Source organism: Homarus americanus, unplaced genomic scaffold (assembly GCF_018991925.1).
Source record: "Homarus americanus isolate GMGI-L3 unplaced genomic scaffold, GMGI_Hamer_2.0 scaffold50924, whole genome shotgun sequence".
Classification (NCBI taxonomy): Eukaryota; Metazoa; Arthropoda; class Malacostraca; order Decapoda; family Nephropidae; genus Homarus; species Homarus americanus.
Window position 1 is genome coordinate 4,287,439 of NW_024718094.1, and position 27,021 is coordinate 4,314,459.

Genomic DNA, 27,021 nt, shown 5'->3' on the forward strand with positions numbered 1-27,021 from the left:
CTTTATTTATTTATTTTTTTTTTAGTTATACAGTACAGGTGTAAGTATAAAAGTTTTTTTGAGAGTGCCATTTGTGTCACTTGAAGTATGGGACTAAGCTGAGAGGTGTAATATTTTTAATTACTACTTATTTTTATATTACTGTAATCTAATAATTTTTGTGGTGCAAAACTGTTAAGGGGAAATCATGTGTAAAATTTAGTACAATTAAACATAACAAACGACCTTTTTTTTTTCACTTTGCTCAGATTTATAAAACAGAATACTGTATTGAATACAAGTAGCAAAGAAAAGAAATTAAATGAATATTCCAAGCAATTTTGTGTAAATACTGTATCTCTTCTAAGGAACAAAGATAGCTGCTTGGGATATTCATACAGTAATTAATTTTTCTTATAGACATACAGTAGTACCCCGATTTACGCGGTCAATTGAACCCATGGGGTACCGCGGAAAGTGAAAACCGCGTAAAGTGAACAACAGAACATATGGGATTAATTCCAATAGAGACTGGCCCGACCCCCAAACTCCACTTTTTCAGACACATTACCTACGTTGTAGTAAAAATTACATCTTAATTTTATGATGGTATGCACACACAATTAATAATTAAGAGAAATATCAATAATATTAGTTTTTTTAACACTTACATTAGTAGAAAAGATGGCTGGGCACACGGGGATGGGGGGTTGGTTCCGAGGCAGAGGGCAGATTATTGGCTCTCACCTGTATCAATTGTATCACTATCCACCACACAGGCTTGCAGGGCCTCTTTGTCAAACCCCTCAAAGTCCATATAAGTCCATATCCTCACTATCACTATCACTGACTTAGTCCGGCTGTGGTGGGTGGCGGGTGAAGAACTTGGTAATGTTTTGATGACTGGGCGACCTTGTGCGCATCCTGCCCGCGCCGCTTCCCGCGTATATGAGTAGATGCACCCCGGAAAGTGAAAGTTTGGTTCTGGCGAGGCACCGCGTAAATGAGAAATTGCGGAAAGTGAAACCGCGTAAAGTGGAGTAATACTGTATTCTTAAAAAAGAGTGCAACACAGAGCAACTAAGATGATTTCTGCACTATAGCATCTTGATTATTTATCTAAGTAGACTGAGGGCCTAAGGACTAACACCTCTTTGGACAAAACACAATAGGGCAGATGTTATAAAGATATTCTACTTCTTGAAAGGGATGGAAAACGTAAACCCAGGTAAATTTTTTGCGATGTCATGTGCCACCAACTTGAAAGGACACAACATTAAGCTTGCCAAGATTAGCCCAGGCAATATACGCAAAAATATCAATGAATTGTGCAATTTGTCATAAAAGCATGTAACTTGGCACACTTAAAGATTATGATGTTCTGGTGATTTTGGGAAGCTGAGGCATTTTTAAAACATCCCATTAACGATGGCAGCCATTTCGTTACTGTCATTATAGAAAAACCTAATTTCAACCCGAGCTCTGCTACTATACATGATGGCATGACTATAACGGCCTGTGTACCCCTATTTTGGTGGCCAATATTTACTATGATGTCATGTAGAACAAGTTAAGATGTACAGATGCCCTCCAATACAGAAAATTAAACAGTTTAATCCACATTTTTGTAACCACCATCATATATGATATCAATAAAATTGAGATATCAAGACCAAGTTTCTTTAAAAGCGGATACAATAAATCCTGTTTCTCAGAATGCAAAGATGACAAAAGGTCTTCTTCAAATCCTTGATATAGTGCAGAATGTTAAGACATCTGTAGTATTCAACTTTGCATACCCTCATTAAACAAACAACAGCTCTACACGCAGTCATAAACAGTACTGTACTGTACTCTGATCTAGTACTGTCTATTCGCCACCTGCACCACTCTCGTTTAGTACAGTACTGTACTTCCATGATCCCTGTTAAGAAAACTTATAAGATGAATCATACTAAGGAGAGTCATCTCGTACTGTAATTCTCTTCGTGACCTCTGGACAATAATGATCTGAAATGGACTGGAAGACATAACTTTGTAATTTAACCATCTCCTCGGAGGAGTCAACCCAATTCAAAGAAAAATCGACTTCCTGGTCAATCAGGGTCTAGTCAATGTTTATATCATTCTTGAAGGTAATTGTTTTACTGTAAGAAGGGGCTCTTGGGATATTAAAACCAAAAGTAACCAAACCATGGTCAGAAACTACTGGCCACAAACATGTAACACAAAAAACAATTTACACTAATTAAAAAAAAAATAAACAACAAGCCCGGCCATCACATGTCCCCTCCGAGGCTAAGGGAACTCTTGTTGATGGAGCAGTGACATCAATCTGATTCCGAGTCAGCAGGATGCTTGCTAACCATTTTCTAAGTTACAGAGTTACACTGATCATTTCAGTCACCAAAACAGAGCAAAATCTTACCAAAGTGCGGGACTGTACACGTATAGTAGTTTGTCTGGTGGCCATGAGGCGGTGCGTGGGTAGGTGAAGCTGCAAGGAGGATGGAAAAGCTTTTCCTGTGCATATATGGTGCTAAAACCTAATTTATGTTAATGCGGATTATCGTAAAATGGATGATCAGAAATCAGGGGATACCTGTACTGTATCCCAGTATGTACTTTTTGGTATTTAATGATGGAGTGTAAAGGATACCTGTATAGTCCCCCAAAAAATTAATCATACTAAGTTTCCAACATACCAGTAATGACAATACTAAACTATTAAGTAATGGCACTTCTAGAAAGAAAAAAAAATTAATCACCAAGTTTCAAAAGTGGGAAACATCCGAGTGAAAATGTTGCTTCAGCAAGACACATGGTGTTAGTAGAGGTGTGGAGATCAGCTTCCTTTTCCCTCCATACTTCTTTAGCAAGAACTTCAACAGCATCAATTTGTTGTGAGTCATTTTTCTTAATTCTTAATTGACTTGAAATTTCTGTGTTCACTGAGGAAGTATCTAAAACACTATCTTGCATTTCCTCAGAAACATCCAAAATTTCTATAATATTACTCTCATCCAAGTCATCACAGCTAAAATTGTATATTTTTCCATCTACGACACAAACATTTGCCGGTGGATTTACAAAGCGCCCAAACCGTGTGATATTTTTATCTTCTTCTGGTGAAAATCTATAAACTTCAGTTGAAAACTCATCTGTAAAACAAAATAAAAGGAATATTATATATACATATTTAGAGGGAAACTAAAGGCGTTTATTGTAAGGCGTTTTAGATGCACGGAATAGCTAACACGTTAGCTATTCCCGAACTGTCATTAAAAAATACAATATTGTACCGCATCTTGAGAATAACTGTTGTACAACACAGTCTTCAGAAAACAATACAATTAGGAGAATTGCTATTTGGACACAATACAGAAAGAAATAGTGAAGAAAATATATAGAAAATGTTAAGAAAGACAAAAAAGGAAAAAAGTCAATCAATCGACAATAAATAAGAATTAAAAAAAAAAAAATCGGGCCCGTTGTAAAGGTAATTTCTCCCAGACTCTGAAACCACATGTAACAACAAGATCAGCTGTATGCTACTTCTCTGGCAGCAAGGTGTTCGCATATTTGTACACGAAACACGACGAATTTCAGGTTCGTTTAAGTCTTAGTTTTTGCACTTACAGAACTGTAATAAACTTGTTCACCCTTATTTAAAGTATCTTATGAGTAATATTAAGGTTTCAATCATATTTGAGGAATTATCAATATTGTTACAGCTAATGAAATTGAACAGTGCCCACTCAAAAACTGACGGAGCCAAAACAGATTTCAACTAGGCGCAATCTTTTTCAATTTTTTCACGCCTTACGCTTTGTTTTAGGACCTATCCAATATACTACTGTATATAGAATTACCCGGTATTTTTATTATTATATCAGTTTTTTATTGCCTTACGTCCCTCCAACTCTTCAATATTAATCAAAATATTCTCCATAAGCGGCCATGATCCGCGCATTTTCAGTGGGAGAAATCGCTGATTGGTTGTTAGCTATTCGGGCTGCTCGGGCGCTGCACAAGGCTAACACCTGATCAAGGAGTTTGCTTTTCCCTCCCAAGGTGTCATGCACACAACTCAGCAGAAGCATCTGCGCAGACAGAATAGCTAACGCGTCAGCTATTCCGCATATCTACAACACCTTACAATAAACGCCTTAAATTTACAAATAAGTTTGGGAAATGGTACAAATATTTTCTGTACTTTTGACTTCTTTATATCTTTAAATGTTTATTATCATAAACTGTAAAGATGATCAGAGGACAAACACGTAGTTCCCCCACCCTCAACAGATAGCAGGACGAGCAGGTGCTCTATCTCCCAGTATAAGGCACCACCTATGCAGTTTTCTCACAACAGTCCATCAGTCACCTTGAATCTGAAAAACTGCAGTCCAGGAGACAGTTGTTCAGGCTCAAGGTGAGTTATAATTTGCTAAAAGGTGTTGTAGGTGTGAAAAAATTGTGTCTTAGGAATATTTTGGTGTATGTTTTGGAGCTGTGGTCCCCCTACTCTATATTTCCCATTGAAATACACTGCGATAAGATTCAAATGTATACAGGCAGTCCCTGAGTTATGGCCACCTGACTTAAGATCATCCACACTTACGAACAGGATCCCAATACCTTCATCCAAAATTTGTAATTAAAACCCCATTCTTACATTATTTTCATTATTCTATATTGTCTAACATCACTTTATTTACAGTATTTACATTATTTGTTATGTATAGGATATTATTGTTTTGTATGGACAGGGTTGTGCTTTAACCTAACCTAAACTATGGAATTAACACTGTTCTGACTTCGACAAACTGACTCACTATTAGGGTCCAGGAACATATTCCTCTCATAAGTCAGGGACTGCCTGTACTCTATTCAGTTTTACTTACCTATTAAATAAATATGGTTCTTCCAGGTCAAGGCTGCCTTATAGCCTTGTTTGTTTGGGGATCTCAGTGGTATGGCTGACCACTTTTTCATTGAAGGATAATATGTCAACAGCTGCATTTCTCGAGTAAATACCATAAGCCTTCCTTTAAATGCACAAACTGCACCATAGGTTATACAATGTGGCATATCTGGACACTGTAACCAATCTCCTATGGAAAATAAGTACAAAATTTTATAATCCTAAATTAACTTGATAATCTAGTGTTATTATTTACCTATTACTTACTTATGATGCATGTGAAAGAGATTGGCTGTAATACAAGTTGTGAGCATATGGAGTGGGAGGGAGGGAGCAAGTAAATTCACACTATGTAATACAGTACAGTATACAGTATTTGAATCCTCAAGATGTTAAAACATTCAAAACATGGATAAGACTTCACGTGCGCTACTGTTCTACAGAGTGGGCAAGAAAATAAGACACATTTTCAACTTAGGTAAAATTTTGCCAGGCACATGCCAGGCAGAGACACATGCACAGTATTTATCATGCAAAATTTTATTAATCATTCAGCCAAATTCAAAAGGGGTAAAACTATAAGGAAGTTTCTTGGATTTTTTAATTTTCATATATTTGATTGGTACTCCTCATGGAAAGTTGTATTTGTCCAAGGTGAGCGGGCCAACCTTAGTGTAAGGCCAAGCAGAGACAGCTTGAGCAGTATTATGAAATCGATCAAAGTACCATCCTCATATCTGAGGGTTGGCAATCACCATCCCCCACTCTAAACATTTTCAGGCTATTTTAACTGATCCTTCAAGATTTTGCATCTCTCTGAGGACTCAGTTTTTAATTTCATTCGTCCATACCAGTCTCTGCTTTCCCCTGGCTTTCCTACCCTCAACTTTTGGCCATTAATGTTTCTGTTATTATCTCCTCATCCCTAATTACATGACCAAAGTACGGTATAAAGTACAGTACTGTATATCTCAATTTCCATATTCTATAAATTTCAAGTATTTTTGCCAATCTTAGTACTGCACTGTACTTCATGATTTTGTCCTGTCAGTATAGCTTATTTTTAAATTTCTCCTACAACACCTCATTTCAAAAGAAGCAAGGCTAAGTGAAGTACATAAGAAAAATTATAATACTGTATATACAGTACATACTTCAATTTAACGACTTTCAAATTAACGATTCATCACAATAACGATCAGTAGCGCAAGATAATAGTCACCTCAGCGAGCAGGTTGGTTTGTTGTGATCAGAGCATGTGAACAGGGGGTGTGGTGTAACCTACTCACTTATCTGTGATGGCACTGTTGATGATAATGTTCAATATTTACCTGTGTGTGATCTGTTAGATGATTTACCACTAAACTTCACTGGCTTTGAAACTGAAGGATCAGTTGGTGGTGGTGCTGGGGAAGCAGCCGAGTGTGGGGGCAGGGAGGCACTAACACCACTCCCTAGCCTCGGATAACAACAAACAGTCTCATTAAGCAGTTCATTGAGTGTCTAAAGGTTAGTTATTATTAGTTATTAACTCTGCATGCAGTATTAATGTGCATGAATAAGTGGTTGTAATTTTTTATGAGGTTTATAGGGGGTGAAAGTGTCTGAGGGCTGGTACCAATTGACCCATTTAGCATGAAAAGTATACTCACCACATTAACAATTTTCACTTTAACAACTGCTTTCGTTGTACCAATTAGATGTTAAAGTATGTATATATATATATATATATATATATATATATATATATATATATATATATATATATATATATATATATATATATATATATATATATACATATATATATATACATGCATACATACATACATACATACATACATACATACAACAACATGCATACATGACCCCTCCGTTACGAATAATCCCGTTCAGAAAGTTAGATTTAACAAAGTTAATTCTTGAAACCATTGTTCAATGGGTTTTGAGTAATTGGTTCCAGCTCACCGAAATTTCCTAAATTCAACAAAAATGGTAAAAAGTTCACTTACTTTGAGGTGTGTATGTAAAGGCTCTGGATGATGATGATGATGGGATTTAGAATGGGGTGGAGGAAGGAAGAAAGAAGGCATTGGGGTGGAAGAAGTCACTTGTGACATTCACTTATAAATTTTAGCTCTCTTGGTGTAATTCAAGTTATTTTCTTTAAATCAACACTGCACTGCATTATATTGTCATGTAAATTATATTTCAAAATAACCAATAATTTGCTTGGAAACACAGAAAAAAACGTTTAGTTGAGAAAGTCTCAAGCAAGATATTTCCAAATGAAACAAAAGGCCAACTTCCTGTTTGCTGTGTTAGAAGGCTGGATGCATTAAACTAATCACTTTTCAACAAATTATGTTCAATAATTATTAAAATGACTAAAAAAATTGAATATTAAACACAAAATTGAATAGTATAAACTTCTTGATATTTACTAAAATAGTAAATTTACCTCAGAACCGATTAATGTATTGGCGGACTGATACTAACAATTTGCGGTCAGTGGCAGCATGTGAAGATGGGTTGGCGAAACCCGTTAAACTTGAAATCCTTATGGAAGGCAGTTCGTTATCGAAATTACATAACAAGGTGTTAGATTCGCGAGGTCACTGTGTATGTGTGTAATATATATATATATATATATATATATATATATATATATATATATATATATATATATATATATATATATATATATATATATATATATATATATATATATATAAGACAAAATATTGTTAATTTTGATCATTATTTTTATCTCCTATCTAAAGTATTATACTGAAATTATTTCACTCAGCAGTATGTTTTAGTGTTACACCAGTCCAATAAGTTCCTCTACATTAAGTGAAGGTAGTTTTCATGGACCTGATGGCCTATTATGAGCTGTGTGTATACAGCATAATGAATAATAAACCTTCAGTACACAAGAAGGCAATGTGTCCAGCACTGCATTCAATTGCCTGTACTTCCTTAATCATAGATACTCATCATGGTTGAGTTGACTGGGATGGTGCCCTGGGTGAGAACCAAACAGCCTTTAGAACAGAAGGCGAGCACTGTAATATACACTCCGATGCTGTTGCAATCTTCTTAACTGGGTACTTACCTAATGCTGTATCGTAGGCATCCATAGAACTCTGTACAACTCGATGTCTTCCAAATCCTCCAAGAAGGTAAATAACAGAATCTACAACACAGACCATGTTGTGTCTCCGAGGCTGGGGCAGCCTAAGAGAGAATAATATAATACTGTATATAATGGTTGCCCCTCGTGTTCGAGGCAGCTGGCCCTAGGGCCACCTAGGCATGAATTTATTTAAGGTGTAGAAGCTGTTGCCAACACAACAACTACACCTTAAGTAAATGAGTTGCATGACCAGACAACCCGCCAACTGCACTGGCTAACCATTACCCCGGAACATGATCTGCAAACCGATTAACATCCAGGTCCCCAATTACTGCGGGGTAGACAGAGGCAAATGGCGTAAAGAATCTTATCCATAGTTTCACCCTGCCCGGGGATCGAACCTGGGTTCACTCTCTTGCAAGGCAAGCATGCTGATCATTACACTCATGATTCTAATTTCAGAAAAGTGTAATATAAATTAAAGTATCATAGTTATTCTGGACCTAATAAATTAGTTAAAATGTTTAATTTCTAAATCTACGACAAAATTTGTATTTCCCAAATGCTAGATAAAACTTACATATTTTCAACAATCCATTTCTTTGAGGCCGTGTTGTATCTCCACAGAGACTTGTTCCAGTTGCCATGACCTAGATGATATTCACCACCAAGGATATATATACTTGGTCCTGTAAAATAAAAATAAATTTACCATTACAGTATTGGCAAAAACTATTTGTCTGCTGATATTTTGTGGCATAAATCATGTGATGCAAAAACCACAAGAAAGGGAGGAAATGGGACACATTAGTGGGTAGAGTCAGACAGGTAAGAACGGAAATAACACACAGAAATACTTCACATTACTGTACAGGTACTTGCAATTTACCATTAGTGTGTAAAGAAGAAATCCTTAGTTAAAGTGGTAGTTTATATTCTTACCTTTCCCTTGGCCTGATCAAGGCACTTTAAAGCACCTTCAAAATTTAAATACTGACCTCTAAACTACACCATTTCTTAATTATGTGTAATCTTCCAAACTATTTGTTCTGTTCCACTACAGTCCTAGAGCTTTATCCTACTAGGACAAAGAAGTACAAAACTTATAAAGATGTAATGGCTTAACCCGAATAGTTTAGTCTGCTCCAAAACCTGTAAGGGGGTGTCTGTAAACTTTAGGGGGCAAATGATTGCTGGAAGGTGATAATAAGCTGGTTCTGAAAAGTCAGATTAGGTCTAGCAAATCACTGGTAGATAAACACTGCTCAAGAAATAAATAATGTGCCTCAGTTATGTACACTGGACAGTACAGTACTACACATTCAGTTATTGTGAAAGTACAGTATGTACAATACTGTACATAGCTGAGTGGACAGTGTATGTCTACTATAGGCTCATGTGTATACTGCATACTGTATAGTATGCATACTGTATAGTATTCAGTGGGTGTACAATCCCTCCATGGAGAAAGAGGAGAGTGACAGTTAGCAACAATGGCAGTAGATGGTATAGGACAAAGGCAGGCCATCCTGTATCATCATACTGTATCACCATTTGACCTGCCTGCATCACATATTCAAGACAACAGCATCTACTGGTGAGTACAGTACGTATAGTGTATACAGTGGTACATTGTTTATTTACAATAATCCCCCCCCTTGTACTGTATACTGCACTGTACAATTAATGGTGTGTCCGGCTGCAGTTAAGCCTCCATAGGAATGGTGCTCTGTGCCAGATGCGTAACTTAGAAGTGGAAACATTCACCAATGTCCAGAAAAATTCAGTAGATATGCGATTTTTTCCGGGGATAATAAAATTTGTCTCAATACTGTACCAGGAAATCTCTCAAAACTGGAACCAATCTTCACTAATTGTTTTGGCTAATGAGGATACAGTACTGTATTACTGCAGTGTTTTATTTATCATGGCTCACAGGATCATTTGGTGAAGCAGTGGCAAGATGCTACCTCAAGGTATTTTGATTTGACTGTGGGAAAACTGATGAGTTTATTAACTTAGAATTTGATCTGATGTGAGTGAAAATAATAATATGCTGAATGATAAGTTTAATATTCTTTTTCATTTGAAACCCCATAAAAATAATATCTAGTACAGTAAAAGCAAAACATCTCAAATTTACATGTGTACAGTGCAGTAGACTTACTGTTGGTGTGTTACTACAAAATTAAAACCATATATCACAGGCAGGAAAAATATATGAAAGGATAATCAAGACCAGATTAACAACACAAGTTAAGGAAAGGTTTAGAAATGGCTTTTGATCCAACAGGAGCACCACAAGAGATGAATCAATAGCATAAAGAGTGCATTGATGGCATGGGAAACAACATTAGCCGAAGTGAAGGACTTTATTGAGATTGTTTTGGGAGGAGAAAACTGTTGAGTCTTGGACCTTCCTAGCATCTGGTGAGAAATTTATTCTGATACAGGTACACCACCAATTTTACGGTACCCTTGGTTCCAAAACCTTGCCGGACCAACCGAGGTCACGTAATAATAATTCAACAATACATTTCTGACCCACTAATTATACACCTCCTGTGTGTCTAAAGCACCATGGACTGCTAGAAACTTAAATTAAACAAATGTAAAATGTAAATTATGAAAAAGCCATAATTTTGAGCAACATATTACTGTACACACTTTGTACTCAAATGTACTACACTAAAGAACTAAAATCTTTATCTCTAATGCAAACTATGTGATGTTTGTACTCAAATTAATCACTATCTTACAAGGACTCCAGCAATGCAAGTTATATTCTGCTAAGTTTAGTCTGTGATATTTAATAAGATAAAAACTCGAAACCTAAAACTACCTTCATCCTGGCTTGGAGGGAGGGAAGTTAAGTGCCCTCTCGTAATTTTGTCCGGACTAAAGGAGGTGCCGGACCATCAGTTCCCGGAAAATCGGTGGTGTACCTGTAGTTTCCTATCTTCCCACAAACAGTATTGTATTAACATCACTTTTACAAATAATAAATGGGGTGCACGTACCCTTACTCTCTTCATAAGTTGTCATGTGCACAGGTCTCAATTACTATGGCACATTCATCTCTCTATATCTGTCTTTTCCCTTGAGATAAAATCTATAGCTACTGCATCTGAAACTTCTAAAACAAACCATTTCTGCATCTTCTTTGCCTTATATTTAGTGTTAATTTTCTTTTTATGTACTGTACATCTGCTCGAGTGTGCAGAATATCAAGGACACGCACATTACAACTGTGGTTTACATGAAACCAAGTTTCCCTTATTTTATTGTTGACCTTAACTTAATTCCTCTTTTTTTTAAATACTGTACTCACCTATTGAACAAACTTGATATCCAGAACATCGTACTGGCCCATTACAGAGTTTTGTTAAAGCTATTTCCTCTGTCATTTTCTTGGTGACTAGATCAAAAGAGTATATAACTGGTACCATATCAAAATTTCTAATTTGGGATGCCAAATTGAAATCATGGTATTCTTCATCATCACTGTATTTTGCCTTTTTCTTCTTCTGTTGTGACTGAGATTGCCTAAATCCCACAACACATGGGACTTGAGGTAACTTTCTTTTGGACTGTTTCATTATTTTCTCAACAATTTCTCTTGCTTCTTTTTGTTCCTCATCTTCTTGTTGTTCATTACCTTCTTTTTTAATATTATCCTCACTGTCTACTGTAAACTTTTTGGAGCTTGTTGGGTCCTTTGAGCAAACATTATCCATTTTAAACTTTTTTAAACCATTTAGCACCTGTACTACCTCATTGTTATCACTTATTATACTGTAGAAGAGCATGTTTGATATGTCCTCTACTGTCAAGGTATGGAAGTCCAAGCAAAGTAAAAGCTGAAGAAGATGGCCACCTCTCTCAATTTCATTCTCCTGTTGGAATGAAACCAAAGTTATTGAGATCAGTTACTGTACTTCTATTTTTCAATAAATAGTTAATAACATCTATAAGCCAAGTAGTATGTGAAAACAATTTTTTGTTGTAAAAGGCTCACACCTGATTATTAGTATTTCCTGTACCCAGATTATGGCTAGCAGGACAATTCTTTAATAATAGAAGTACAGCACTGTACCATAAATCAAGCAAAAGAATTAGACCAATGCAGACCATATGGTGAGCTATGAGGGATAAACATCAGGTAATTCAGGAGTGTGGAGAATACCAAACTGTCTTGTTTAACTGAATGTCTCTCAAAACTCTGGATAAACTGGAGAGGCAGCTGAGCTTACCGATGTGAACACCTTAATGTATTCAGCTTCAGAAAATATAAAAAGGCAGAGATGAAAGCTACACACAAAAATGTTGAGACACTATAAAAATGTATTTTGATGATGGGAGCTTGTGTTCTGTGATGGACAATCAATTAAAGTTTAAATAATATTTTTGTTAAAGAATTAACAAGTGAGAACATCCCAGTAACTACAGAAATGGTATCCCAGCGGATTACCCGTTGCTCCATATTTATTATACAGGTACCTGTACTATACTGTAATACATCACACCTATAAACTTAGTTATAGGTTGATTATATCATTTATTAAAGCACTCCATACACCAATAAAGATCTGATTGTCCATTTCCCCTGTAATAATCAAGTCATTTCCTGTATTACTTTTATCATTAGCATAAGTTCTCTAAATGCATTCTATGTACTATCCTGTTCTTGCCTTCACTGACTTTTTTATTTATATTTTCTGATCTCTTGAGATACAGGGGGTCCTCACTATATGTTATAGTGTACTGATATTTGTTATTTCACATATAGGTCACTAACAAACATAGGAAGAAATTTTCATTATACTGTATGTCAATTCATTCCAATATACTGTTACCTTGTCTACATCATCAACTGTTTTATACTAAATCTGTGTTTAAAGTACATAAAATAATGTAAAAATAACCATAAGTAGTAAAAGTGCCCTACAAGTGTAAAGTTTCTACCACGCCAAAATATGTCAGTCACCTATCACACAACAGTGCTAATGCCATTGTTGTGTGTTACGTAACCACAGAATTTGTGGAAAAGTCATGATAATGTGCTAGTGTGCTTTATGAATAGAGATAATACTGAATACAGTACAGTACACTATTATGTGTATAAAGATACAAGATAAGAAAATAATAAGAGTGTAGGGGTATACCAGTATTGTGTGGGGGAGAATATCAAATCTAGAAATCACCATAACACATTATGCTAGTTAGCTGGAAGATGGCAGCATACATGCCATTGTTACATAGAAACCATAAAAGTTCTGGAAATATCATTTCAATGTTTTAATGCGATTTGATTTAGAAATAAATAAAATAAACTATAAAATAAGAAAATCTAAGAGTGGGAAGTCAATTATGTGGTAGGTAGGGTGGGCGAGTGGTTGGACACCACCACCTTCGAACCAGTTAACACGACAGTATGCAATTTCACCACAATTCTCATGCACATTTCTGAAGTTAGTGGATGGCTGTCCCACTGGAGGTCACAGCCTCAAGTTAAAGAAGCTATAAGTAGAAAAAACTATCAGAGTTTTACATCTTTGGTGCAAGAGGTGTTAACTCTTGGGATAGCCGGCCAAAGTATATTGTGACAGCACCAGGTGTGAACTCCTTTAAGTTCAGACTTGGCAGACAATAAAACACATTCAGGTACATTCAAGAGCCCATATATGCCCACTACTTATTATCAGACTGACCACTCAACTGGCTTGTAAGCGGACAAGTCACAATAATTCGAAGGTTAGATACCATAAGACATTGTGAATTCCCAAATCTCAATTTATATTTAATTGATTTAACAGGAAATAGTTAATTAGGTTCCAGAGGTGAAAAAAAATAAAAATAAAAAATAATATGGTATATATACAGTACTGTATAGTCTGGATTTACGCAGTTTTTGTTTACGCGTTTGGTCATTTACGTGGTGCCATGCCAGAATGAAATGTTTTAATTACGCGGTAAATTTCATCATTTATGCGGCGAGTGGCTGGAGAGGTCCAGACGCGCCGCACCATTTTTTACTCACGCGGTCCATTCTTGACCATACGCGGAAAGCGATGAGGGGTGTACATTAGGTTGCTCTTACGTTATCGCTGACGTCAAATGACGTATCGGACTGTGATTGGGCTACGCATCCTTACCACCCATGCATTCCCTCCGCCGTTAGCTGTGATTGGTCTAATGTAGCATGACGTGCCCTGCCACCAGAAGTCGTTGACCTAGCCGGGCCAGTCTCATTGTTCTCTGTCCGCGTACACAGTTCTCTCTTGTGCCCGCTATTCCCCTAACAATGGCTTCCGCTGGACCCCCACCAACCCAGAAAATCCTTGAATTACCTGGACCAAGCCATGATTATGTGAAGGAAATCATCGAGTTGGGGGAGAAAATTAAGCTCATCCTTGACAACGACCCAGACAAGCATTGGTATGAAGTGTCTAATAACCATCTGTCGAAAGTTATGGAGCCGTATATCCAGATCTATCTCGACAACATCAATGCTAGTCCCACAACCCACCACAACCACAGCCAGCCCAAGTCAGTGATAGTGACAGTGAGGATATGGACTTTGAGGGGTTTGTCTAGGAGGCCCTGCAAGTAGTGAAAGTGATTCACCGGAGGGCAACTAATCTGCCCTCTGCCTCGGAACCAGCCGCCATCCACATGTGCCGACCCATCTCTTCTACTAACGTAAGTGTTAAACACCTTTAGATTTGTAGTTTTTTATTTAGATATTATGTGTGTAGCAATACCATCATAAAATTATGATGTTATTTTTACTACAAGGTACATATTGTGTCAGAAAAGGTGGAGTTTGGGAGTCGGCCCAGTCTCTATTTCAATTACAGTAATCCCATATGTTCTGTTATTTCGTTTACGCGTTTCTCTTTTTACGCGGACCTCCACGGGTTCAATTGACCGCGTAAATGCAGACTATACTGTGTGTATATATATATATATATATATATATATATATATATATATATATATATATATATATATATATATATATATATATATATATATATATATATATATATATATATATATATATATATATATATATATATATATATCTGTTCCAAAACTGTTTGAATAAACACTAAATATCATGGAAAATAAGCAATACTAAATTATTTTATAAAAAGGTAGTTCTATATTACATAAACAGTTCCTTCCTTTCTCATAGGTAATCATCCTCTGGATTATGCCTGGCTGGTCAGCTGTTCACACTAAGTAACAATTCACCAGGAATTTAATTATACAATAATTCATCTGGGCTTGAGTGTGGGATTTTTGGGAGGGCAAAATTGATTATCTTACAATAATGTTTCATTACCCTGGCACCAAATGAACCTAAATAATATGGAAATCATAATGAAATTGCATACTGTACTCTCATTTTAAAGGAGTTACACAGTGGAGACTTTCCAGGATCAGAGGGAGGGTAGGGTGGGGGTATTTTGTTCAGTCCAACCAGCTACCTGCCCTACACTTCCTACCTCTCCCACACAGAATTCACTTCCCACTTTTTGTTTGTCTTATTTTATAGTTTTATATTATATGTTCTTTATTTCTAAGTCATATTAGATCATTGAAATTATATTTCCATATCGTTTATGGTTTCTTATGTCAATATTTGACTGCAAAATTTAAAAAATGTGAATTTGTATTTCATGAATTATCTCGACTCCACTGTATAATAAAATATTCTACTGTTGAATGAGAAAGAAAATAACTAAATAAAAGGATGTTCACAAAGCAGGGAATTAATTAAAGTTACCGATAGAATATATATCTCATACATGCAGGAAGGTAACACATTTCCAGTAGAGATAAGATTGAGGTACTGACACATGCTGCAGTACAGTATACAGTACATATATAACACTAAAATGGTCCTTTCTTTTTCAATATAAATGTTGTGCTGTACTACAGTAAAAAAAAATAATAATAATAATTCTAAATAATAAGCCATCTAACCTTTATTAATTGTGAGATTTTACAAAATAAGAGGGACACCTTCCCCCGAGGAAAAAAACAACAAAAACGGCACTTTTCTGTTTTCGGCCCCAATTAAAATTTAAATATCTTAAAGTACAGTACCAGATACAATGGCTCAAACACTCAGCAATGATGAAAAAACAGGTGTTAAAATCTTGCACAGTACACCAAAGAGTGCAGTCTACAACTGACTGTAATCGATACGTGACGCTTATAATATTGTACTTATTTACACTGAAGTGGGTGGTCGAATCCCACAGCCACATGGTGACATGTGCGTCACATATATTCAATAAAAATGTCTCATAATCCAAAATTTTACTAAATAATGTACTGTATTATGAAGATTGTATCATATAATTTGTAACAGCAAAACATTACGATTTATGTGTTTTTTACTGTACACATAACCTTCTCTACTCTTATATCTACATTAGCTGAACCCTCTATATACTGTACTGTATTTGGACTTAATTCTATTATAAAAACAGAGCCTTCAGAATTACTGTACAATTAAAGTTTTCATAATTTTAATATCCATAATTCAGAAAGAGACTTTCTTTTATACACAGTGATGTAAATATTTAATTTTCTCAGCTTTTAAAATGTATTAACAGGATTCCATTTTAACACAGGGAAATGGAGTAGCATGATGTTAAATTAGCTTCACCCAAGAACTAACTTCACCCAATAATTCTTTCTGTACTACTGATTTTAAGGTTCTAATTATTTCACATATTCCATGCAAGTTTTCATTAATATTCATATGTCCCAATGTATGAACTTTCATAATATATCTTACCTCAACCCAACTTGCTAGTGCTTCCCAAACTGTCCATTCTCCACCTGGTCCTGGGTTCAGGGCGGGATGGCTAATATATTCTACCAGTTCTGAAAATATCAGGGTGAATTCATTGAACAAAGAGTGGGAATAGAAAAAGATTAAAAATTATAAGTCTATAAGAATAATAGTCTGTTTTATCAGTTGTGTATATGAGGTGCTCAGTGGAACTATGACATATCAACCAACCATGGAGAACTAAGATTCTTTTACCAATGTGTAGCACAGGTAAATCACTGAAGTGTTAGCTTGGCTGGGAAGAGAAATACAGTAAACCCTAGATAACTTGGTATTCGATATCTCGTTAATTCATATAATTCGGTATGTATATGGTCTCGGAATTCATTATAAAATAACTCGGGAAATGCAGAGTTATATAAAATTATCTAGGAAAATCTCGTCATATTTGGGCGCATGGACAACACTGGCCATGCTGCGCTCCATGCTTGATCAGTCTGGTATTTGTTAATGTGAGCGCTGGCTCACTCCACCCAGTACATGAACGTGAGAAGGAAGGGTGCTGTAGCACCCCAATATTTTGGGTATAAAGTACTAGACATTGCACCACAGAGTATCTTGGGCACCAGAATTAATAGTCAGCACTCCCTGGTAAAATTTGGTTCCTGCAGTACTAACCCAGTAACACCCAACAACCTCCCCCATTCATGTCGGGCCACCGTATGCATGCCGGTAACATCTCCACTATTAGGGTAAATTCAATGTTACAGTCTTTATTTAATTTACAGTACAATTCATTTTATCCAAATTTCAACTACAGGTACAGGGTATCTGAATCTTCCAGGTATTCCAACTTTTCTCCTTTGGTAAAAAATCTAATTAGTCCAACAATCTGAAAGCAACTAAAGTCATTTATTTGTGTCTGACACCAATAGCACTATAACTGCTTTATAAACAAAAATTGCTTTCATACATGGCATATAAAATACAATAGCACATATTTTTGGGTAAAAAAAATAGCTACTTCCACAATCAAACCATCATCTAAATGATGTCACAGTTCAGTTAGGCAGTCAATCAGCTGACCGAGATGTATATGTGTGTGTGCTGTGGACGGAGGTGGGTGAGTCAGCCATGCAGTACAGCACCGAGTGGCCTTCTTATACGTTCACCTGCCACACACACCTATGCTCTTCATTTTTCTTATTTCATAGTTTTATATTATATTTTCTTTATTTCTACCACATTAAAGTATTTTATATTTTACTCTTTTGCTCTGTAATAAACAAAACTATAATATCCTGAGTAATGTTAGTTATGGTACGTGTTTATTTACACACTTAAGACTTGAATTATACATAGAGAAAACAATTATTTTTGTTAAATTTATTCTTTATTTTGTATACCGGTAAGTGACCAAATTACAGTAGTTTACTTAAGTATAAAATAAAAAAAAATTATGTGGAAAGGGAATTGTTGTGCATTAAGAAGTACCGGTAGGGTGGGTGGCTGGGCTGGATCCAATGGAAATTTCCCACCCCTTTACAAGAACAGTATGCAATTTTATAATAATTCCCATATTAGTTAGGTTCATTTGGTGTCAGGTTCATGAAATATTATTGTTAAATAATCAACTTAACAGAGAAAAAATCCAAAACTCAACACCCAGATGACTTATTGAGTTTGTTTACTGTGAGGTGATTTTGTATGTTTTTTGTGACTGTAAAATGCTTTGCCTCTGCTGTTGTGAACATGATATGAGCAGTGTCGGCCACTATCATTGTTTTTTATGTTATCATCGTTTGCTCTGTTTTTGTCACAAGTGCTTTTCTTCTGTTTTTGTGACTAAAGCGAGCAGTGTAAATTTGAAAACGTCTGGGAAGGCCAAGGCACCCAGTTAAACCGTGATTCAGGAGATAAAGCAGTGTGGGAGTCGGGAGTGACACCTCCACTCCACCTACAAGAGTCCCCTTATCCTCAAAGGGGACATGTGATGACGACCAAGCTTCTTCTTAATAATGTGGTGAGTGTTGTTTAATTGTGTTGGAGGTGTAGTCTTAGTGTAGGAATTTTATTTTAGGTGATACAGGTGGGCATCACACTGGCTGAGAACATACACATTGAACCCCATGTTATAATGATCCCAATTTACGATATTTTGACCCGTGATGAGTTTTCAGGAATGTAATGCCATCGTAAAAAGGGGGATATGTGTAATTACAGTAATCACTTCAGAGAGAATATGAAGAAACATACCACTAAGAGATAGCTGTAGAAACAGTGGCTTCTTTCTGATTTCTGAGAATTGCCAAACTGCAATTGTGAGAGCTGCTGTTGCTATGTGAGAGAATCCCAGGGTAGAGGTTACATAGTATACTTCCAGGCAGGAGTCACACGAAAGGGTTGTTAAAACTTGTTGCTCACACGCTCTCTGTACGTTGATGAACTGAAATAAGGTTTACAAAGAATATATAGAAGTGATTTATTATGCATCAAATTAAATATAAGAAAAGAAAGTTTGTGTACAGTGAGTGTTTATGTGCACATGATCCAAAAAATATCTGTACATATTTTGTGCAAAACAATCTAACACCACAGATTATGGATATTGAAAAATGCCAAATATTGCTTGCTAGTGACATTTCCTGTTTTGTCCAAAGTACAGTATTTTTATTATATCCACATTCAGAAGAAATTAGATTAATCTTGTTAACAATGTGTAGCGTGGTTCATGTTGGTGGTTACATTGCGGCATAGGTGTAATGATCATTTAGGAAATCATTAGACACAGATACTTTTTTGATCATGTGTACAAGGAAATGAGAAAAGCAAGGAGGAAGGAAAGAAGTTCTAGGACAACCTGAACGGCTGTATTGAAAACTTTAGTGCGAGAGATAAAGTGATAATAATAGGGGAAGTGGAAAATATTTTGATGAAATATGGAGTGTCATAAATGAATGGAAACATAGAGACTGATAAGAAACATGCATTGAAAAAATTTATACAGTAATGAGAAATACTGTATATGGTTAGAAAAGAAAGAAATTCATATGTACTGTATACTGTACAGTATTTGGCCTGGGTCACATGTGAAAAGGGTGTTATCCAGTGTGACCATACTAAATATCATAGGTTTTCTTTCTCTGAGTACCCTGGTTTCCCCCTTTATTAATACTGTACAGTACTGGACAATGAAAGTTAACAAAGAAGAGACCAACTGACTGAACAGGTAGAAAACTATTAAATGGTAGAAATAGTAAATAAAGTTTAAAAAAAAAAGTTTACAGGTTGAAACACTCTTGTTCTGCAACTTTGGGACCAGGGCCTTGCCAGATAATAGAATTGTTTGCAAAATTGATTGATATATACTGTAATGGGACATCGGCAGCAGCTACACTTAACCCAATGCTCGATTTATGGATATCTTTGTATACAGTACTTCCTCAGATCATACAAGAAGGTTTTGCTTTTACACGATTCACCAATTAGAACACACATTTCAGTTTAACACATTCAATAGAAGAAAATATAACTGGATGTGTCTTGGACAAGGTCTCTGTGCATGCAGTACAGGATCATCAGGCTTGCCAACTGGTAAATTTCATTACTGTACCAATTGGTGATGTAATTTTCTAGTTCCATAATTTTCATCATGTTGGTAACCCTTGACATAGTGATACAGTTATGACACAATCTCCATTAATAATTCACACACTTTGTATTAATTCCTTGAACTTTAAAGCTTTTTCACAATTTATCAGTGTCATCTTTTACAGTTCTTTTCATCACAATAAATCACAACGTAGCACTAGCTCATAAGTTTTTTTGGAAGCGTCTCGGATGTAATCAGTGGATAGGTTTTCCAGCATGCGGTTGTAGAAATGTTTGGATGGAAAAATTCATAAATTCAATATTACAATAACTAGGAAGCTTGCCAAATAATGCCCTTCTATATGCATGCTGTTAATTGGGAGTTGCTAGATGATGATAAAGAGAGGGTGAAGCAGTACTATGTGCTAGTGGAAAGCAAAATAAAATTTAACTTTATTAAGTAAATGTACTAGAGGAGCTGGCATCCTGTCATCTAATAGTGTTCTCTATTGCAGGTTAGTCATGAAGCTCCACATGCCATAAAAAGCAACTCTTAACTCGTTAAAAAAAATTGTTTCCTCTTACACCATTCATTTATCTTGAAACAAATTCTAAACACAAAAAAAAAATTATCTTATAAAGACAAATAATCTTTATTTCATCAAATTTCAATAGCCTCTATCAGTCTACCTCACAGTTTTATAGGATTACTTACCTGTGTGCACCACAGTCTAAAGTCTGGACAGACACCATTACTGTACAAAGTACCATTACATGTACATACAGGTACCTTTCTGACTTGCAAATTAATCAGAGATCAGTTATGTAACCTTAAAAGTACAACTTACTTGAAGCATAGATGCAGTTTGAAGCAGGACAAGAACACTGCCAGATGGAATGACGTAACTCCCAGACTGCACATAACGAAGCAACAGCAGAAGACAGTCAGCATCTATACCCTACAAGTATATTGCATCAATAGTTACAAAGGTGAGAACACATACAAAACATTAATTAATAATCATTACCTACCTACCCCCTAACTGCTGTCTTTTATAGTAAATAAATAATTTCATGGTGTTCAAGCATTTAACAAGTATCGCACATTTGAATGTGGAAAACCAGCTTTTTATAAAATGGAAATACAGTATGGCAAGGAAACACAGAAGGCAGAGCATTCCACGGTTTGGCTGTGTGAGGAAAGGAGGGTGTACTATAACGGGTTATTCTAGTGTGACCGACAGCCACAGAGAAAAGGTGGACACCACGGGCAAGATGAGTATTACGAGCCCGTGCAGGCCTGTATAACCCCAGCAATGCTGTCAGCACACACCGAGGCTTCCCGAGTGGAAAAGCAACATTCATCCAATGGAAAGTCGATGAAGAATTCTCGCAAGGATTGCCAGTTTGCCCTTCGATAGTGCCATAGTTGGAGTTTAGAGGGGGGTTGGGGAGGTGGTCGTGCCCAGTATGATTTAAGAGAAATGAGATTGTGATCAGAAGACCCTAAGGGGGCAGAAATTGAGTATGAATAGTGTGAAGAGTTAGAGCAAAACAAAGCCATAGACATTAAACACAACTACAAAAAGCTTAAGAATGAACAACCACAAAATTAAAATAGGAACGTGGAATGTGAGGACAGTATATGAGGGTGGGAAGTTTGTAAATGTTTGTAGGGTAATGAAAAGGTTGCATGAGAGGCATTGGTATTCTTGTAAATCAGAAATTGAAATTCAGAAATTGAAATTGAGCAATAATGTAAAGAGATATTGGACTCTATTGTTTTCCAGCATAAAATGCATACAGTACAGTATACTGTAAATCCAAATGGATTCAACAAATCAACCCTGGATGATGTTGGGGACTTGTCTAAAGACAACAAACCCAACAATAAGTTACCCTATATTACAGGAGTCATCTAGTTCAGTAATGCTTGTAGCAGCTAATAATTACCTGAAGTTCTATGGTATTTTTTTCCTGTTCAGTGAAGTTATTGGAAAACATGGCCCTAAAGTAGTCACTGGATGCTATCAACTTGGTCCTGTGACATGTAAACTGCCGCCCCTCAGCAACCAAAGTGACCACATCTTCATTCACTTGACTGTGCTGCAGTATATTATCTGCCATTACCTAAAATGAAAGGGTACAGATAGATTATATGTCAATTACAGTTATTATTGTGTGAATTATTCTTTATAAAAAAAAAATAACAAATATAATTTCACCAGTCTGGAATATGACTGACAGTTTTCTCAACTAATATACATAAGTTCTTGATATGTGCGAGTTCAGCATATGCCAATTCACTCGTATTCAAAAACCCTATTCCTACCAGGAATTCAATTAATGCGAGCAAAATTCAGCCTTATGCGAGTGTCATTCTCCCTGATATGGATTCTAACCCTGATGTCTGTTTGGTAAACCTAACAAACACTGTAAGGGAGAGAGCTTTCTGCTGTCTTTTTAAACTTGAAATATTTCTCTTGAGATGGTCAAGGATGGCCAGTACCCATGGGGTCAGAGGAAAAGACTACTGTTTACCTTTGTCCAGGCATTTTCAACTGCCTCTCCATGGCCAGGAGGAGACTGTATGTCAAAAGTGACATAAGACAAATACAAAGTACGGTTATGTTATTGGCTACTTTAACTCCTGTTATTCTGCGTCCTAGGATTCGTTGTTATATCCAAAATGCTCTAAGCACCAGAGCTACATTGTTCTTCTGCAGTTTTGCATGCTATATTATTATGCTCTATTTTTTTTTTAAATATACAGTACCCTTGGTGTTTTTGCATATAGTAAGGCTGCCTCAAATATTGTCAGCAGCTACCTAGGGAGTGTTAGGTTAGGTTAGGTTAGCATTAGTGGTTAAGTTTATGTTGAAATGATTTGGGAGCTAATCTTTGGTCAATATAAAATAACAATCTTTATTATGCTTTTGAATGACAGCTATCAAATTGTGGCAATGAACTCTTTATTGAACCAATCAAAAACCTAACCTAATCTAATGATTTTTTAATACTGTTTTGTACAGTCCACGCTACCCGGGTACTTATAATCTGCACAGACTGCCAGCCTCAAAATTCATAACTGGCAACTTTGCTGGGTCCATCCCTCCCTTACTCCACCTCCAGAAACATACAATTAATCAGTAGTCAGCCAACCCAATGTCATATGAGATCTGCCTTATTGTGCCTTTCTGAGGTGTTGTTAAATCTAAGGCCCTCGGTCTCCTGGAATAATTGAGACGACATAGTTCTGGAACTATTGGGGTTGCTCTGTGCTGTTTTGCACCTTTCTAGGTATGTTAGGTCTTTCTAGAGGTAGAGTTTGCATGCCTCTACAGTCCCATATACAGTAATCCAGACTGGTTCTTGTGTGAGATTTTTACAGTTGAATGAGCATTTTCCTAATTTTGTCGAAAAAATTAATGAAATCGGGTATTATCATCATTTCGGTCACGCAGTGAATTTAGATTAGGTTAACTTAGGTTGAAATTCTGTTTTTCCGGTGGTTTTGATGTATTTTGAATGATTCTGACCTTCGGAAAATAGGCACATGATCGAAACGATAATTTTACCCAAAATCGAACAACCTCTGACGGTAGTGCTGCTCTCGGTAAACTTTTACTTTCACACAACCATGGAATCTGAAGAATTTTATCTTTGCAATTAATAGTTTAGACAATTCTAAGACACTTTGCTTCTTTGACATTTCCCTTGCAAATGACATAAAATGATCTAACCTAACCTTATCTCACCTCTTGGATCCCCCCTCTCCCCGTATATACAAGTCGTTTGGCAAGGGAAATGCCATAGACGAAAAGTGTTTTAGAATTGTCTAAGCTGTTGATGGCAAAGATGAAATTCCTAAGATTCCATGGTTGTGTGAAAGTAAAATTTTACCGCTCTCAGACAACCAGACACTATGAGCTTCTGACACAACTACCAGACACTATGGCCAGCTGTTAACAACCAAACATTATGATTAACTGACCCTATGGCCAGCTGACAACAACCTGACACTATTACAGCTGACACAACAACCAAGCATTATGATAATCTAAGCGACAACGGTCCGACTAATTACCCAAATGTACCCAAATGTAGCCGCAATGAAGTCAAATAATGGTCTTACATGAATAAATCGGACTGCCAACCACTTCTCGAATAGTATTTGGTGTCACGAAGTCACAAAAAAATGGAAAACTTAATTTAATCTGAGTTAGGTTAGGTTAGGTTAGGTTAGGTAAGGTTAGGTTAGATACATGCACTCGATCTATTAACTCAGATTAAATTAACTTTACCAATTTTTTTTGACTTTGTGACACCAAATACTAGTCGAGAAGTGATTGGCAATCCGATTTATTCATGTAGGACCATTGTTTGACTTCATTGCGGCTACATTTGGGTACATTTGGGTAATTAGTCGGACCTTCCTTGAGATAAATGTATAGTACTGTATATATCAGGTGCCTCAAAGAGAGCTCAGGTTCTCAACTGGCTCAGCCATGTTAATATTGTTATTATTATCCACTCTGTGTTTTTCTGGCTAAATAAACTGTTACAATTCAGTTCAAGCGACACTGACTGGCTGACACTAAAAACTGACCACCTGCTGGGGTTGTTTACTTTAGTATTTTTGAAGTTTCGTGCATTTTCTGTTTGTAGAGATTAAATCTTCCACAAAACCTAAAATAAGTCAAATTATATTTTACTTATAGTACCTTTAGTTTACTTTCTACACTTCTCCGCTGTCACTGATTGGCTTGTTATCGTCAGCCGCTTCAGTGGTCGGTTATGTCTCTGTTACGCACTGTTGACAAACCTGCCCAGCACTAGCAGTCTTGCCGACCCCTCCAGGCTCCTCAGCCCTACACACAAGGAATACTGTAACTAGATATTCCTTGCCCACACAGGCAATGGAATTACCCTACATTACCCAACGCCTTAGGCTCAGAAGTGTGTGTATATGTATATATATATATATATATATATATATATATATATATATATATATATATATATATATATATATATATATATATATATATATATATATATATATGCCCATATATATATATTTATATATATATATATATATATATATATATATATATATATATATATATATATATATATATATATATATATATATATGTGTGTGTGTGTATATGTGTGTGTGTGTGTGTGTGTGTGTGTGTGTAAAGATATTTTTTCTTATATGAAATTAAATTTTATACATATTTCTAACGATATGATTTTATTCTTTCAAGATGCATATGAAGATATATAAGAACACAGTACTGTACTGTAATATCAACGTATTACTCAGGTCCTGACTTCAGTCAGTTCAGTGTTCATAGTACTCATCAAGGAATGGAGGTCTGAGTTGCTGGCATTGAGATTACTATCGTCTGCAAATAAGTTGCATTTTATGAGTGTGCTGGCGTGGACTATGTCGTTTATGTACAGTCTTGAACAGAAGTCCTGTCGCCCCTTGTGCTGTTCCGCGAACCAAGAGATTCAGACTCATGAACCCGAAGCAGTAGACACTGGTGCATTATTCTGCCCGTAAATGCTTCGGATTCATGAGTCTGAATCTCAGGGTTCGTGGAGCAGCAGAAGGGGCGACAGGACTTCTGTTCACGACTGTACAACAAAAACAGTACTGGACCGAGAATGGAACCTTGGGGGACGCCATACAAGATTGGCGAGGAGTCAGATTGGTGATTATTATAACAGACATTCTGCATCCTGTTGGACAGATATGAGGTATATCCACTTCACTTCAATCTGTATTTAGGGATCCTCCCCTCGCACGTTGCAATCGTTGAACACATTCATAAGATTCTCTGATCATTGCATAGGTATAGTTTCTGGATCATTTCCAACACTTCACATAGGTCTGATACATTTATCCAGTGGCGGCTCGTGCATAGGGCTGCAGAGCTGCAGTCCCCCCAGACACTCACTGCCAGGCGTATGATTCCTTTAGAGAGACAGCTGAATAATACACTACCAACAAATATATCATTTTATATGTTATTTAATTATTTTCAATACGTTGCTAAGTGAATTTTCATTAAAATCAGACCAAAATTTAAGTTACTTTCATAGTTGCTGTCAATGCTGTACGATTCATGTCTGTTATTAATTGGCGCCGCCGCCGCACTTGAAGCAGCTCAGTCTCGTACAACGTGTGGACGGTGTGGTTAAATCGTGCTTTCTTTAATTACCCTTTGACGATGGAAAATCGAGTGAAGTATTTGCAAAACATCAACTTTTCCCAGCTGACATTAAATGAAAAGACTGAAATCAAAGCAAGAGGAAGACCTACACCAGTTTTATCCATTCAACAGAACAGTACAAGCAGGAACAAAGAATATACACGCCAGTTTAACATCAGTGTTTATCAGAATGACAGACTGTCTGCTTTAGCAGTGATATCCATTGAAAATAAAATGATAACAGAAATAAAGGATTTTAATGAAATAGTAATAAACAATTTTGCTACATCAAAGAGCAGACACGCCGACTTTATTTTCAATTAATACTGGTCCATCACCAACACTA

The 27,021-nt window shown here is 36.2% G+C and overlaps 1 protein-coding gene across 1 annotated transcript; it reads right to left on the reverse strand.

Moving 5' to 3' along the window:
• Nucleotides 1-924: 924 nt before the first annotated feature.
• Nucleotides 925-25,308, reverse strand: LOC121859140 (kelch-like protein 24). Its single transcript, XM_042355867.1, has 10 exons — nt 25,173-25,308; nt 22,402-22,578; nt 21,297-21,407; nt 19,114-19,303; nt 16,861-16,949; nt 11,374-11,938; nt 8,623-8,731; nt 8,022-8,143; nt 4,884-5,093; nt 925-3,140 (listed from the first exon to the last, which is right to left on the reverse strand). Exons 2-10 carry the CDS (start codon nt 22,573-22,575, stop codon nt 2,740-2,742), a joined length of 1,971 nt encoding a protein of 656 aa, XP_042211801.1. The 5' UTR covers nt 22,576-22,578; nt 25,173-25,308; the 3' UTR covers nt 925-2,739.
• Nucleotides 25,309-27,021: the final 1,713 nt, after the last annotated feature.

Coding starts and splice junctions, on each gene's coding strand:
- LOC121859140 (XM_042355867.1), bottom strand. CDS start 22,575: ATGGCAGATAATATACTGCAGCACAGTCAAGTGAATGAAGATGTGGTC. Junction 8,732..11,373: donor ATATCAAGTTTGTTCAATAG/GTGAGTACAGTA, acceptor TTTATTTTACAG/GACCAAGTATATATATCCTT. Junction 3,141..4,883: donor GAACCATATTTATTTAATAG/GTAAGTAAAACT, acceptor TTTGTTTTACAG/ATGAGTTTTCAACTGAAGTT.